Source organism: Delphinapterus leucas, chromosome 2 (genome assembly GCF_059928025.1).
Source record: "Delphinapterus leucas isolate spDelLeu-1000000601 "Yukka" chromosome 2, BTC_Dleu_Yukka2, whole genome shotgun sequence".
NCBI classification, from domain to species: Eukaryota; Metazoa; Chordata; class Mammalia; order Artiodactyla; family Monodontidae; genus Delphinapterus; species Delphinapterus leucas.
Window position 1 is genome coordinate 169,890,841 of NC_143130.1, and position 16,616 is coordinate 169,907,456.

General features: G+C 55.2%; 1 protein-coding gene across 6 annotated transcripts in view; it reads left to right on the top strand.

Moving 5' to 3' along the window:
- The window catches only part of RIN3 (Ras and Rab interactor 3), a 118,108-nt gene that overhangs the window by 86,515 nt on the left and 14,977 nt on the right, over positions 1-16,616 (top strand). For all 6 annotated transcript variants that reach the window (XM_089908140.1, XM_089908141.1, XM_089908138.1 and 3 more), the window contains exons 6-7: positions 6,443-7,987; positions 9,929-10,237. In XM_089908140.1, coding sequence (XP_089764266.1) covers positions 6,443-7,987; positions 9,929-10,237 — 1,854 coding nt within the window. The remainder of the gene's footprint in view (positions 1-6,442; positions 7,988-9,928; positions 10,238-16,616) is intronic.

The window sequence follows — 16,616 nt, forward strand, 5'->3', positions numbered from 1 at the left end:
CCCAGAGAGGCCTCTAGACAACAATGCAAGAGATGCCACAGGCAGCTCGTGGTCAAAGGCCAGGAAGTAGGAGGAGTCCAGGCCCTCGGATGTCCGCATTTAATGAGCGCTGACCTTTTAATCTGCATTGATGCATCGGATCTTCAAACAACCCTCTAAAGCAGGTTCTGTTATTGTGGTTCCCACTTTATGGCAGAAGAAACAGACACGAGGGGTTGAGTGACATGTCCAGTGTCACAGGGTCCGTGGAGGGCTGGGCAGCTGGGCTCCAGCCCTCACCCACTAGCTTGTGCTGCCCCTTAACTCCTTATCCAGGCTCTCCTAGGTCCGGTTGACCCAGTTTATAAACTTCAGGGCCAGTTTTCAGTTGATATTGGGGATAAACACTGAACTTGGGCCCCAGATGTTATAGTTGTTGGGCTCTTACCCTTCCAGAAGCTTCATGTGGGACAGGTGAGAGTCTTGTAACTCATACAGTCTAAGGTCTAAAATGGCACAGGTGACGCTCTCATTGCCGTGCCCTTGGCGCTATCTTGTGCAATCCCTGCATCCCCATTTTAAAGATAGAAAGTCAGTTCTTAGCACAGCCGAGAAACTTGGCCAGGGTGCTCCAGGCAGGCAAGAGCAAAGCTGGGATGTGTGCCAGGGGCTTCTGACTCCCGGCTCAGCCCCTCCACTGCCCCTCAGCTGCACCTCATGACCTTCTCAGTTCTTTTGCAACGAGCAGTCAGCTGCCAGTTTTGAGGCCAAGTTGGGAGGGCAAGTGAGATGCATGAGCTCCATCCGGAGAGGCTTACCTCTGAGAGGAGGGTCGGTTAGCAGCCTCACTGTGGGTAGGTTGAGGCAGGCGTCCCTAAGACCCACTGCCCCAGGGACCCGCAGTTTCCTCTCACCTGGGGTGCAAGGACGGGGCTGCCCCTAAGCCCTAGAAATGGCTGTATGAAAGACAAGCTGCTCCTCTGGGGAGAAGCACATTCCTTTCTGGAATAGACAAGCCCTTCTATCCTGGGTGAGCTTCACCTCCGGCACGTTGAGGAAGTGAGAGGGGAGGTGCCCTCTGGGAAGCAGGTGGCAGTTCCAATTGTGTGTCAGCATTCACTTCCTTGGGAAGGGGATTTAAATGGAATCTGAGTACATTGAAGCTTAGGAATCAGGGTTGTTTTTTTTAATTTTTTGGCCACGCCACGCGGCACGTGGGATCTTAGTTCCCCGACCAGGGATCGAACCCGCGCCCCCTGCGTTGGAAGCACAGAGTCTTAACCACTGGACTTCCAGGGAAATCCCAAGAACCGGAGGGTTCTGATCAGGCCTGGTGTCCCCAAGGGCTGAAGGTCAGAAGCGAGGTTCAGCAGAATAGGTTTTCCCTGCAGCCGAGGAACGGTTAACTTTTCAGTCCTTCCCCAGAATGGACGGAGACCCGGAGCCGAAAGGGCACGTCCTGTCGGAGGCCAGAGGCCCTGGCTCTGGGATGTGCAGACCTCCCTGACCTTCACCTGCGGTTGTGATGATAAGTATGCAAAGAGCAGCACTTGCCAAGGGCCCAGACACACCAGGCATTGTGCCCAGCGCATCACACGTTGTTCTGGGCAAGGCACTCCTGTGGCAGAGAAGTGAAACCCACTCAAACGAGCTTAGATAAAAGGGGGCTTAGTGAAAGGCTGCCGGGAAATCTCCGTGATAGGAGCAAAAGGTCAGCCGGGCTTTGCAGGCAGCAGACGCTCATCTCTGCACACAGCTCAGCCTCCTCCCTAAACCCTGGTTCCCGCTCCGACCTGCCACCGGCCAGGCTCTGACTCCCCGACCTGGTGATCTCATAGTTGGAATAAGTTTATGAGGCATATGTGTCTTCTATCACTAGTGTCGGCAGTGGTTCTTTTTCTGGCACTCTACTCACTTTTTACAAAATGAATAGAATGTCATGAATATCCAAATCATTGCACAAGCCCTGCTGTTCAGACAGCGATGATATTGCTGAAACGGGGCTACTGACCTACAGGCTCAGCACCACGTGATCGCCCAGAATGTTTGCTCGTGAGCTGATGTAAGAAAGTCTGAGTTTGCCCTTGGAAAAGCCAACGTTCAAAAGGTCTATGTAGGTATAAGCTTGGGCCCACAAAACTAACATAGGGGGCAGCTCGGCACTAAACTGCATGCAGTTGATTCTGAGTGCGAAAGGAATCTAGGGAAAGCAGTGATAGATAGGGTTTAGATTTGCAGAGGTTCTCAGACATATTTGTAGTATGTATATGTTTTAATATTTTAAAAATATGTTTAGAAAAAGCATATGTTCTATAGTGCTTCCAAGTTTGCCTGTAACTTGCTTTTTCCTTTACATTATATAATGAGAATTTTCCTACTTATTAAAAATTCATTGAAAACTGCAGATTGAACAGCTATCCAACAGCCCGTCTTTAGGATGCCACAACAAAATTCGCCCACTGATCTCACCAGACTTTCTAGCTGTTTCCATGGCATCTGGAATACTTGGCTGCATTTACGCGTCCCCTCTTTGTTCTGCCGGTAGCCCAGGGCTCCTCACGCGTGAAACCTTTGTCACCTTTGCCTTCAGGGTCTACAGCCCAGTACCTGGCCTGGCCCGGGACCTCTGAGGATTGTAGGAGTGGACGCCTGGCAGAAGGCATCCCCAGCTGAGACACAGGAAGCCACAGGGCCAGCAAAACATCTGCCTCAGTCCGAGGGCAGCACAGAGGCAGTGAGGGCACAGGCCCTTAGGGGAACTGCGACCACTGAGCTGAGCTTGCCCAGTGCCGGTGGGCACAGACACCCACAGCCGGGCCAACCGCGAGCCTTGCATGACAGTGTTCCACTTCTCCCCTGGCCTTGGCATTGTGTAGGCTGCAGAGAATGTTACCCACTTCCTTGTTTTGTTTTTTTTTTGCGGTACGCGGGCCTCTCACTGTTGTGGCCTCTCCCGTTGTGGAGCACAGGCTCCGGACGCGCAGGCTCAGCGGCCATGGCTCACGGGCCCAGCCGCTCCGCGGCGTGTGGGATCTTCCCGGTCCGGGGCACGAACCCGTGTCCCCTGCATCGGCAGGCGGACTCTCAACCACTGCGCCACCAGGGAAGCCCTACTTCCTTGTTTTTAAGCATAAAGACCTATGCTGCCACTGAGTTCCCTAATAGGCCCTCAGACCCCAGGGTGCAGCTCCTCACCCCTCAGAGCGGCATTCGCTTTGGGGCCTCTGCCCTGCGAGGTACAACCACCAGGCCTATCTTAGGGGCAGGGGAGTGGTTCCTAATCACCCAGGCCCCGGGCCCATTTCCCTGAACCCCACTGTCTGTTCCACTCTTGTAGGAATACAAACCTGAGTGGTGGAAAATGTGTTCTTTTTTTCTGTGCATGACGGACCCCCCTGCTATCCTGAGGCGGGCAGTCCAGCTGGTGGTCCATCACTTATGGAGCTCTTTGCCCTCCTTTTTGCCTCCCTCTTCTCATTTTCTCACTTATTCTCTTCTTGTCTTTAGACCTCTTCCCATGGTTCAGGATGGAACCAGAGAAGTACAGTCCTAGGGTTGGTCTCTCCCGTCAGTGTGCACCAGGACTGCGGAGCCCAGGGGAGTGTAGGTGAGGCCTGAATGTGTCAGGAAGGCTCCACCAAACAGGTGACACTTGACCTGAGTGTTGGAGGATGAGTAGGAGTTTGCCAGGTGGAGAGGGTGGGAAAAGCATTCCAAGCAGAGGGAACCACATTAGCCAAGACCTGAAGGTGTGGCAGCCCGTGGCATGTTCGGGAAGAAGTGAGCAACAGAGAGAGTGGGTGGAGGTTCAGTAGGCGGCACTGGAAGGGTGTACAGGGCCAGATCCCACAGGCCTTGAATGCCAGGCTAAAGGTTAGGAAGCGATTCTGGACAAATAGCAATCAAGGGCAATCATACGCCCAGCATAGAGCCACAAGGAGTAGAATGGATTGGGGGTGGGGTGGGGGCATGGAGGCAGCCTATGGCCACGATCTAGGTGAGCGGTAACAGGAGTGTCCGAGCATGGGTGGGCGGTTCTCTTGATCGTCTACCCCATAACTTGCACCTTCTCCCAAAGGAAGGGTCTTATAAGAACTTGGAGGTGAGCCTCGGGGGCCTCAGCTCACCTATGGGGCTGCAGCCCGGTCACCTTAGACTGGCCGCCTGCTGCTCCTTGCTAAGAAACCTTCCAAGGAGACCATGCGAAGTACCCAGGAGAATGGACCGGTCATGGAGGGGTCATAGCTGCCCAAGAAAGTGAAGCACAGGGCCCGGGCAGCCCTCAGGAGCAACCCGCCTGGATCTAGGGAGAGCCTGGAGACGCACCCTCCCCCTCCAGGCTCTCCACGTCCTCAGGTGGTGGCTGGCATGGGCACAGAGCCTGGCGTGTCAGAAAGTCCCACAAAACTTTGTCGTCTCTGATGCTGTGGAGACAGCCGGCCACGGCACTTCCAGGCTTGGGAGCCTCTGCCCAGGACAGGGCTGAACCATGAGTCCCGCCCTGCTCCCCTGTGGATGCGCACGGCTCTCTTTCAGTCAGTTTCTCGGCAGCCCCACTGTCCTGGGATTACACCTTGCTCACCTTCATTGGGTTTCTGACCCCTTTGGCCAGCAAGGTGGCAAACACCCACAGCCCCGAGAGTGCCCATCCCTTAGGGCGGGCACGCACACGTGCACACACATGCACGGCTGCCCTTGGCCATCTTGCAACATCTCCTTTCTTTCAATGTCAAGAGCCTGTTGTGTTCTTACCACATTCCCCATTCTGGGGTGCTCACCACCCCGCTACTCACTCACGCCAGGAGAGCAACCAGGATGGGAAGTGTCGCAAGTTCCTATGAAGGGCGGCCCAGCACACGGCTTTATTTATTTATTTATTATTTTTTAACATCTTTATTGGAGTATAATTGCTTTACAGTGGTGTGTTAGTTTCTGCTTTATAACAAAGTGAATCAGCTACACATATACATGTATCCCCATATCTCCTCCCTCTTGCATCTCCCTCCCACCCTCCCTATCCCACCCCTCCAGGCGGTCACAAAGCACCGAGCTGATCTCCCTGTGCTATGCGGCTGCTTCCCACTAGCTATCTGTTTCACGTTTGGTAGTGTCTATATGTCCATGCCACTCTCAGCTTTAGAGCTAGTGTGACCTAGTTCAAATTCCAGCTCCTGCACTCGCCGCCCCGGTGGCCGTTCATCTCCCTGGCTTTCTCATATTCATCTGCCTGCGGGGACAACGTGAGGACTTACACCAGAGGCCTGTGGTCAGGGATCGGTGAGATGGTCCCTGTAGAGCAAGGGATCCCCAGCAGCCAGAACGCAGTGCACGTTTGTTCCTCGTATTGTCTTTGATGCTCTTTTTGGTGGTTTTCTTACTGATGACTCCCTCCCAGAGGTAAAGAGCCCTGGGTGAGAGGCTGGAGGCATGGCTCAATCGCTAACAATGAATTTGCACTATCGATCTCTGAAATGAACACGTGGAATGAGACCTGGGTTCCAAACTCCTCCAAAAGGAGCTGCTTGAGGGAGCTTGCAGTGACCTGCCAGCCAAGTGACCTTGTTCTCAAAATGTGCTCCTGTGGCCTTTTGGGAGCATCCCGAGCTTTTGTCAGATTCTCCATAGAGCCTGGTACCGAGAGGTCAAGAACTCCTCTGAGCTAGTCAAGCCCCAGCGCCCTTTCAGCTTGGACGTCCCATGCCCGTTACCCAGAACAAGCCTGGCGCTGACCATCTGTGCAGGCCTGCTTTGGTGGCCCCAGCTAAGGGCTGAGTCAAGAGCAAGGCATGTGCTGGGACTTAACTCAGCAGTGCAGGAGCTCCAGCTCTCTGAGCTGGGGGCACAGGGCAGCTTCCTGTTTTAACACTGAGATTGGCCAGAGGCAGAATCATTTTGCAGAGGGCAGGCATTCCCCCACTTGGGTGGTCAGGTCTGAGCTCACTGGCTACAATCCATAGTTCATTCTTCCTGCTGTGACAACTGCAGTGGCCCAAACAGGCCCAAAGCAACTTCTCTGTCAGGACCCCATCCTAGGGATGACTAGATGAAGGCCTAGAAAGGTCCGGTGACCTGCCCCAGAGCACCCAGCCGGTCAGCATCGGGAGCTCCGGGGTTCTGCCCCCTCCATCCCCGTACGTACCTGCACCCCGGGGCATGGGTGCCCCCCCCCACCGTGGGGTCTCACACGCCAGGGGACAGGACTGAAGCTGAGCCTGTCGCCAGCACCGTCCAGGCCCCAGCCCGACACCGCAGGGGAGGATGGCTTGGGGCTTCCCCTCTCAAAGCAGGAAGTAGTGGGAGAGGTTTAAAACAGTCCAAGAGGGGAAACCAACCCTCTGAGCGGTGAAGCAAGCACTGCGTGGCCTTCCCTCGCCCTGCCCCCCGTGCAGCCCACAGACACCGCCCGGGCCAGGCTGGGGCCCGGCTTCAGGACTGACCGCCTCTCCCTCCCTCATCTCGACAGGCTTCTGGGACTCCTCGCTGAACCCCCGGCCAGGAGGTGGGAGCCCAGTGGGAGCGCCCCCCGCCTCCATTCTCAGGTCATCCGCCCATTACGAAAACTGCTCGTGTGAAATCGAGCTGTCCATAGGAAGTGGCCACCTGTGGTTTGTGAATCCAGTCTTCATCGAGGACTGCGGCAGCTCCCTGCCGGCTGACCAGCCGCCCCCGGGAAGCTGCCCCTTGCCGTCGCCTCCCGCCTCCGAGGCTACCTCCCCCACCTCCAGGTGGGCCCCTCGCCGCCCAGCTCCCCCTCCCCCGCCGCTCCCTCTCCATCCCCCCAGCTCCAGCCGGCCTCCTCCCCCCGGCCCCCCTCTGGCCTGCCCTCTGCCCGGTTCTCCCTCAGCGGCTGCTCCCCCGCCTCCGCATCCCAAGGCCCTTCCTCCCTCACCCCCAGCGTCTGCCCCCCGCCTGGCACCCCACACCCCAGGCCCCCCGGAGCTTCCAAGCCAGCCACCCATGACAGCCTGTGAGAGGCTCCCGCGTCCCCTCGCAGGCCTGGGCCCCCTCAGGGAGGAAGAGATGAAGCCGGGGGCAGCCCCCAGCCCCTTGCAGTCCCCCGTCCCTCCAGCGCCCACGAAGAAGAGCCTCCCTGCCGCCCCTCCCAGACGCCGCATCGCGGAGAAGGCGTCCCTGGAGGACCAGAGTGCAGGGAAGGCGGACAGGGGGGTGGCAGCGGATGGGGACCCGGTGGGTCTTTCCAGGGCATCCCCGCTCCGCCTGCCTCCCCAGGGGACCTCCGGCAGCCCTGGGGACAGGCCTCAGAGAACCACAGAGCAAGGCCAGGAAGCAGTGGCCAAAGCCGGCGATCTGGGCAGCATGCCAGAGCCTCCGAGGAATATTAGACAACCCCCAGTCCCACCTCCCAGGAAGAAACGGCTCTCCCGGCAGCTGGCCTCGGTCCTCCCAATTCCCCTGGAGACTGCCGAGCTTTCCACGGACAGGGAGGCCCCCGAGAACCCCAGGCCCGGTCCACCTGGAGAAGGCCAAGGTCCTGCCCCCACGGCTGGCACTCAGAGCCCGCATGCCCGGCCCGGGGCCCGGCCCCAGAGCACCCCGGAGTTCAAGGGCTCCCTGGCCTCCCTCTCGGACAGCTTGGGGGTGCCCGCCTCTGCCGCAGACCAGGACTCCTACTCGACCAGCAGCACAGAGGAGGAGCTGGAGCAGTTCAGCAGCCCCGGCGTCAAGAAGAAGTCGTCGATGATCCTGGGCAAGGCCCGCCACCGCCTGAGCTTCGTGAGCTTCACCAGCGTCTTCAGCGCCTTCCTCTCCAACAACCGCAAGCTGTACAAGAAGGTGGTGGAGCTGGCCCAGGACAAGGCCTCGTACTTCGGCAGCCTGGTGCAGGACTACAAGGTGTACAGCCTGGAGATGATGGCGCACCAGACCTCCAGTATGGAGATGCTGCAGGAGATCCGCACCATGATGACCCAGCTCAAGAGCTACCTGCTGCAGAGCACCGAGCTCAAGGCCCTGGTGGACCCCGCCCTGCACTCCGAGGAGGAGCTAGGTCGGTCCGCGTCCTGGGGCAGGGGCTGGGAGTGGGTGGGAGCCAGGGATAAACCCAGATGATCCTCCCTTTCCGTGAACTAACCCCTCTGCTGTTCTGTCTCCTCCTTCCGAGTTCGGCCCATGGGCCCAGTTAGATGGCAGAACCTCAACCACCTGAGAGCTGGGCAGGACCCCACCCTCAGGATGCTCCTGGTTTTCTTAGGGAGACAAGTCACCAGGAGCGATTAGCGGCAAGAAAAAAAAAAAGCACTAACACACATGGCTGCTGAGGGTCAGAGGCAGTCCCTGCAGGAGACCTGGTGGCTGCAGAGATGTAGAGACCCTAGAGGGCATGGACCCTCTTATTCTGTAGATGAGGAGAAAGGCCCGGGAAGGGGAACGGACTTGGTCAAGGTTACACGGGAGCCAGGGGCGGTGGGGAAGCTGACCGCAGGTCCCTGCCTCCGGGTCACCACGCCTCTAGCTGCAGAGGCTCTGAGGGCCTGGAAGGATAGACAGGAGTGGGGTGACGGAGGCAAGGGCAGCTGTGTGTCGTCCTGTTGAAGAGGCTGGAGAAGCAAAGGGGAAGAGGGAGGCGGCAGGATGAGGACCAAGACAGCCAGGACCAGCCCTAGACCCAGACATGGGCCAAGCCTAGGCGTGCATGGCAGGGAAGGGTTATCTTGGCCTCTACTGAGACTCGGCCATGGGAACATGGGCCCCTCCCTCACTTCCCAGGGATAGAGCAGCTCAGGTGTCTCCCTACAGGGACAGGGCTTGGGACCTCGCCTGCTGGGCCAATAGCTGAGACCCTGGGGATCGGACAGAGCCAGAAAGACTTTCCAAGAATATTTCCCTACTGTCAACCAAAGCTGAACATTGCCTTGGTGTCAAGTTGACGTGGGTTCAAATCCTTGTTCAGGCCCCAACTAGCTGTGTGACCTGCACCAGCAGAGCCTGAGTTGGTCCATCTGTGGAGTGGGGATTATGGCATGTATGTTGCACAGTCGCTGTGAGATCAGAGATGACTAATTCTCATTCCACTAGCTGATCAGGACGCCTCTGGGATAAGATGACATTTGAACAATGAAGGAATAAGCCATGTGGATAGCCACATGCATTTCTCCAGGCAAAGGGAATGGCAAGTGCAAAGGCCCCGAGGTAGGAGCAAGCCTGGCTGGTTGGCAGAACAGCAAGAAGGCCAAGGTAGCTGGAGCAGCATGTGCACAGGGAGCAAACAGGTGATGAGTGAGAGAGGTCACAGGGACAGGTCACAGAGGGGGCTTGTGGGCCACGGGAAAGACTTCAGCTTCTATGGTGGATGAGATGGGAGCCATTACAGGGCTCTGAGCACAGGAATGTCATGATCAAACATGACATAACAAGATTATGCTGGTTGCTGTGTTGAGAATGGACCAAAAGAAGCCAGGGCAAGAGGCTATTAATATAACTCAGGTAAGAGATGATGACAGCCTAGGTCAAGGTGGTAGCCGTGGAAATGGTAAGAAGTCAGGTTCTGGCTATACTGTATTCTTGAGACTAGATTCAAATGGATCTGGTAATTGAAAGAGACACATCAAGAATAACTCTACCAAACATTTACTGGGCACCCAGGCCCCCCAGGTACAGCTGCACAGGTTGTATACTGCACAACTCCCATGTACATAGTGCTCTCTGAGGTGGTATACTAGTAAGCAGCCCTGTGAGAGTTTCATGTGTGCCAGGCCCTGTGAAAAGCGTTAGATACCATGTGTGGCTCCTGCGCCCTTGGCAGTGTTGGCTTTCTGTTGAACATACTACACTGCCTCACCTGTCAGAACTGTGGGCTGTACCTGCCGGGGCTGGGAGTATGTCCTTCCAGGGACATGGGGTGGGGAGAGCCACACTGTCGGGCAACAAGACGTGGGGGCAGGATCCCTGCGGCTGGTTTCCTCACCCTCCTGCTCTCGCCCCCCTGCAGAAGCCATTGTGGAGTCTGCCTTGTACAAGTGTGTCCTGAAGCCCCTGAAGGAAGCCATCAACTCCTGCCTGCATGAGATCCACAGGAAGGACGGCTCGCTGCAGCAGCTCAAGGAGAACCAGCTGGTGATCCTAGCCACCACGACCACCGACCTGGGCGTGACCACTAGCGTGCCGGAGGTGCCCATCATGGAGAAGATCCTGCAGAAGTTTGCCAGTATGCACAAGGCCTACTCGCCCGAGAAGAAGATCTCCACCCTGCTCAAGACCTGTAAGCTCATCTACGACTCCATGGCCCTTGGCAACCCAGGTAGGTGGGCAGCCGGGAGGGACCCGGGCTGGGGGCGCTCTCCGGATCCCTGGAGCAGCGATATCGTATGAGGCTGTGACCCCTTCCCCTCGACAACTCCAGAGCCCTTGGAAAGCACTGGAGAAGCCTTCCCAGAATCAGAAGCCTGTTGGGGCAGGAGTAGCCACGGTGGGCTCCCTGGGCGCCGGGAGGGGAGCCGTGGTTGGCTGCCACACTGAAAGCAGCCAAGGAAGCCAGCCCATACTGTGCCTTTGTATGAATTAGGAAAAGGTGCTATGTTCGTTTCCTAGGGCTGCCACAACAAAGTTCCACAAACTGGTGACAACAGAAATTTATTGTCTCACAGCTCTGGAGGCTGGCAGTTAGAGATCAAGGTGTCAGCAGGACCCTACTCCCTCTAAAGGCCGTAAGGAAGGAGGTGTTCCAGGCCTCTCTTCTAGCTTCTGGGAGTTCCTTGGCTTGTGGCAGCATCACTCCAGTCTTTGCATGGTGTGCTCTCTGTGTACGTGCCTGTGTCCACACTTCCCCTTTTTATAAGGACGTCAGTCATATTGGATTAGGGGCCCACCCTACAACAGTATGACCTCATCTTAGCTAATTATATCGGCAAAGACCTAATGTCCCAATAAGGTCACATTTCGAGGTACTGAGGGCTAGGACTTCAACATATGAGTTTTGGAAGGACACAATTCCACCCATAATGGCCACATAAATCAGTTACAGAAGCCAGTGGGGCAGTTACGCTGGTCTGGTCAGGTGTGCCCGAGCTTGGCTGGGCTGACTCGAGGGTCTGTGGTCAGAGGGGGTCGTTTGGAGGCTGGCTGGGCTAGGATGGCCTTGCTTATGTGTTGGGTGGTTGATTGGCTACTGACTGGTCTCGGATGGGGGTGACTGGGCCACGTGTTTCTCATTCTCCAGCAGGTTAGCCCAAGCTTGTACCCATGGCAGTAGTTGGGGTCCAAGTGAGCAAGTACAGCCTGCAAGGCCTCTCGGTATGGACTTGAACTGGCACAACGCCAGTCTGACACATTTCACTGACTCGTTTAGTCACAAGACTAGCCCAGATTTAAGGGGTGAGGAACCAGACTTCCCTTCTTGATGAGAAAAGCTGCAAAGGCACCTAGCCAGGGGTGCAGACGTAGGGAAGGGCATCATTAGGACCATTTATAATCAGTTTACCCAGCGCTCCTCCAGGCAAACAAGCACAGGCATCACTGCACCGTGGTGCCCACCTTACACTGAGCACAATGCTGGCTGGATTTCGTCCCCTGACTACCCCTTCAGCTGGATGTCCCTGTGCAGTAAGCAACCTGCGTAACTGTACATGACAGCCATGGTAATGGAGAGTGGAAGGATTGTTAACCTCTGTAGCCATACAGACTTAGGTTCAAATTCCTGATCTGTCACTTACTACCTGTGTGACCCTGAGTGATTTACTTAACCCCATAAGACCCAGTTTCCTCATCTGAGGAAGCTGTTTTACAAAGAGGCAAAACTAAGACCCCTAATGGTTCAGAAGCCACACTTGGTCACTTGTGGGTATTGGAAACAGCATATGTAAAATGTCAACCTCAATGCATGGTGCCTAGCAGGCTCGACCAGTGGTGGCTGTTTTAGGGGAGGGATTCTCCATCTGCCTTGGAGAAGAGCAGGCCAGTGTGGCCACAGGCCAACAGAAAACATTTGTTAGTGTGTGACTGGGGGATGGTGCAAGGTCCCCTCACCCTAGAAAAACTTCCTCACAGGCCTGGAACAGGCCACAGTTCCAGGTTGGAGTCACTCTTTTGGATTAAACTGACTTGGGTCCAACAGTCAATTGTGAGAATGAATACTGTTCCCTGTAAGCAGATACCACCCTGAGTTACAGCTGCACATTAACCCTTTATCATAATATTGGAAATGTGATTGGAAGAGAGAGGGTTGGAGCAGTGGAGACGGGATGCTGAAGTGGAGGGTTTTCTTCATGGAGTGGGAGTCAGACCTCGAGATCGGGTGTCCCATGCGGTGTAGAGTCCAGAGAACAGGCCAGCGTGTGAACTCCACAGCTGAGAAACCGCCTCAGAAATCTCCAAGGAAGTAAGGTGGGGGTCAGCAAGCAGCCTGCACCCCCCAGAGCTCTCAGAGGTGGACCTGCTCTGCCCCAGGGGTGTGGAACCCGGGAAGCTGTCCAGGAGCCCACAGCAGCGATGTGAGGCTGGAGGTTAAGTCCCCAATGTGGCGTGGCAGAGGGCTGGCCAGGAACCTTCTCAGAGCGAGGCGGCCCCAGATCAGCAGCCGGGGAGGGAGGCAGGCTCAGGGGGTGTCCTGCGTGGTGTGTAGAGGGGGCAACTGGATCAGGGCAGGAAAAGAAACAAAGCCCCGTATAGGACCCTTTGCTGGGAGCAGCCTCAGCGAGAACAGACAGGTGGGCCTAGGACCTTGGAGGAATGTGGAAGAGAGAGATCCAGGCTTCCTTCCCAGCTGTGTGCTTGTGTCCAGGTAACTTCGGTGCTCTGAGCCTCAGTTTCGCCTGTGTTAAGTCAGCACAGCTACACCCACGTTACAGGGCTGTTGTGAGACTGAGATGAGTCTGCAGTTTGCATCCAACCCAGTGGCTGGCACTTAACAAGGACAGTTACCTTCCCCTCTGAACTTCTCATTTCGGCAGTCATTCTCCCTGCCTTGAGGGGGCTTGGGGCAAAGTCAGGGCCCAGGGCTCTACGGACCCTGAGCCGTTATCAGGGAGGCAGCTTTGGGCCTGAAATGGGCAATTGTGTCCTCAGCGAGTCCCCGTTTACTCAGAAGCCTTGAGCTTCCCACAGTTCTTTTAAACACTCAGTGTCTTGGCAGTGACTTCAAACACTGTTTTGCTGACAATGAATTTACTTACTAAAAACTTACCAGCAAGCAGGGAATGGGGGAGGGAATGGCTAAATCTGAGGGAAAAGAAAGACAGAGAGGCACTGCCAGAGCTCAGCCCGTGAAAGACTGAACAGAACAAGGACGCTCACAGTTTCCTTGTCCTTGGCTGGCAGGGGCAGGGAGACAGGAACCTCTGCTGATTCAGCAGCCAGCTCCAGGCAGGGAGACTCTGAGCCCAGAAATTCAGGACGGGATCAAGGCTCCGTGTGAAGATTCCCCACCAGGAACAGACCCACCAGGAACAGATGGGTTTCTTGGCAAGAGCCAGACAGTGGGTTCCCCTCCCACTGCTGAGTGAGCACTGGCCTTGTGAACCCAGTGGCTCCCGATCTTACCTGTGCCCCGAGCAGGCCTGGGCTGCCCCACTTGGAACCTCAGCCTCTTCCCCTGAGAGGAAGCAGTTCTGCCAAGAAGAGCAGGAGTTTGAGGGTTCATTCAAGGACGTGGGTTTGAACCCAGCTTCGGTGCTGTAGCCTTAGACTTGAATCTCATGGGGCCTCTGCTTGTGTGTAAAATGGGGATGATAAGACCTACCTTGCAGGTTGCCGTGCAGGGTAGAGGTGGGGGGAGCACATAGAAAACACCTGGGCTGCGTGGCCCCAAGGAGGTACTAATCTTCCAGAGCCTCTGGTTTCTAGCCCCGTTCAAAAAGAGGCTGGGAACACCTCTCTCGGGGCTGTGGCGAGGCTCAGATGTGAGCAGGTATGTGGGTGAGTGTCCAGTAGATGTGAAGATGCAGGAATGGCTGCTCCAAATGTGGAGGACGCAGCCACTCAGTGGTTTCCAAGCTGGGTTCCAGGAGGCACCCCAGGGGCCACCAGAGGGACACAAGACTGGGCTTGACGCCAGACAGCCCTGCTTGTCCCTGTTTTACACACAGGGTTCCACCTGGGATTTTGTTTGAAATAACCAGTTCTGCTGCTAAATTTTTTGGTCTTTTGAGAAAACCTTTCATTTGGAAAACATTTCAGACTTCAAAAACTTCAAGAATAGGAATAGTACATTAAAATAGGAACATCCACTTACCCCTTGTGGACTGTTAATATCTTACGTCGTTTGCTTTATCATTTATACTCTCTCTATGCATATGTAATTTTTTCCTGAATCATATAAGGGCAAGTTACATACATCTTGGCCCTTTACCCCTAAGTACTTCTGAGAGTAGGGATATTCCCTCACATAACCACATTAAAGTTGTCTGCTTTGTAAACTTACATCAATAAAATATTTTTCTCCACTGCACTGCCTGTATTCCAGGTGGTCACTGATCTAACAAGGCTCTTATTAGCATTTCCTCCTCCAGTTCAGGGTCCAATCCAAGATCAGGTACCGCATTTGGTTGCCTCCTTTAATCTGGAACGTTACAGCCTTTCTTTGTCTTTTATGGCATTGGCATCTTTAAAGAATACAGGTTTTCCTCCCTGCCCCCTCCCCATCTTTTCTTTGTCACGAAAGTTCCTCATTTTGTGTTTGTCAGATGTTTCCGCATGATTAGACTGAGGTTAGGCATTTTCAGCCAGATCTGGACTGACTCTTAAATTCTCTTCTGACTTTGACATGAAGTGACCTTAGGACCAGGTCTTCTGCTCACAACCTCCGCCCACCCGGCCCCGCTCCCCTCCCGCACCCTCACCTCCTCACCCACCAGACGCTTCCAGAGCTTCGCTACTCTGAGTGTGGTCCCCAGCCCCGCCGCCCCCCCCCCCACCATGGAAGCCCTGGGAGGCATGGGCGACCCCGTGGAGGGCACAGCGCCGGCTTGGCTGCCGCTGGCCTCCACCACTGACACCCACTGTACGCGGAAAACTGCCCTCCCCCCACCCGCCCTGTCCCAGCCCCTCAAGTCCAGGAAAGAAGCTCCACCAGCCCATCTCTCCCATTGCACGATGCTGGCAATAGTAACTGGTATCCACACGGCCTGGCTGCTGGAGAGACCGGCTGGGACAGTGGGAAAGGCAGAACTTAGAGACACAAAGCCTGAGGTAACGGCCAGGCTGTCTTTTCCAGAAAGGTAGTTGCTGTTAATGCCCATGATACAGATGGGCCAGGATTCAAAGCTGGGATATCCTCACTCCAGAGCCTGTGCTTCCTCCACCATAGCAGGTTTAGGGGCCCATGTCAGGTAGGGTGGGGGGTGGGGAGCTCCCAGAGACAATGGCTTTGGATAGACCTGGCCCTCTGTCCTGCAGCCAGGAGCAGACTGGGTGAGCAGACTGCATGAGGCTCGGTGAGAGCAGTTAGAACTCCTAGAATTATCTGTCCCATTACTTTGACAGACAAGCTGTTCCCACCTCTTCAGTGTCTAAGACCCAGCATTCAGGGCTGGCCCTGCTGTTGGGGAGAAATAACTTCAAACCCAAGAACTCCTCCATAAGATAGGAGTTGGGGGAAGGAAAGGAGAATGCAGTGCACACAAATGTGGGAGTCTTTCTTAAAAGAATAAAGAGCAGGCAACATCCGAGAGGGCAGTGAAGGCCAGCGGGCTGCTTTCTTCTCTTCCTTCGAGGGTCTGTAGCTGGCTCAGGCAGGGCAGAGGCGGGGGTTGGGAGACCCCAGGTGCAGGGATCGACCGGCCTATGACATTGACTGAGGGTAGACAGGACAGAGAGGGAGGTCAGTCTGTTGGTTTCTAAAAATCGATGTTAAAAAATCTAAACTGATTTCTGATGACAAAAGTCACTAATGTTTATTGTAGAAAAGGATGATTGGTATTGTGGTAGGTTTCTATCTGGTCTCTTTGAAGTAGATACAGATAGGTAGGTAAATAGATCATTAGTTAAGGAAATACTTTCTGCTATAACAGATAAACCCTGCAATCTCTAACTCAGTACAAATTTATTTCTCACGCGTGGAAGTCCAGTTGGATGGAGGAGGGCTGGGGAGTGGGGACTGGGCTCTGCTCCATATAGCCATCCAGGGATCCAGGCTGAGGGAGGCTTTCTAAGTCCCCCTGGGCATCGACATGCAGGTGACAGAGAGAGACAGACAGAGAACATATGTGCCAGGCCTGGAAACCAAGCATAACCTTGTTTTTATGCCCACAACAGAAATGGGGTTCAGGACCTCTAAGATGTCATGTTCTGAGGATTAGAAGCCACGTTACCCTCCTGTCTTGCATAATAACCATGTGTAACATTTCTCAAAATCCAATAAACCAGAAGGCACCATGTTAATCACTTTCTATCTGTCTTGTCACTGAAACATCACAACCACCCCCACGAGGTGTGGGCACTGTTGTTATCCCCATTTTACAGCCAAGGAAACTGAGGCTCGGCAAGGTGAAGCAGCAAGCTCAGGGTCACACCTGAGCAGGTGAGTGGGGCCCTGGGACTTGGATCCAGTTCCTGTGCTGGACTGCTGTGTTCTCCTGCCTCTCCAGGGCGCCCTGGGGTCAGAGATGACCTCAGGGAGGCCAGGCCCAATCACAGTGGCTTCATGCGTTTTCCAGCCAGGCTGGGACTTTTGGCCTCTGGTCTCT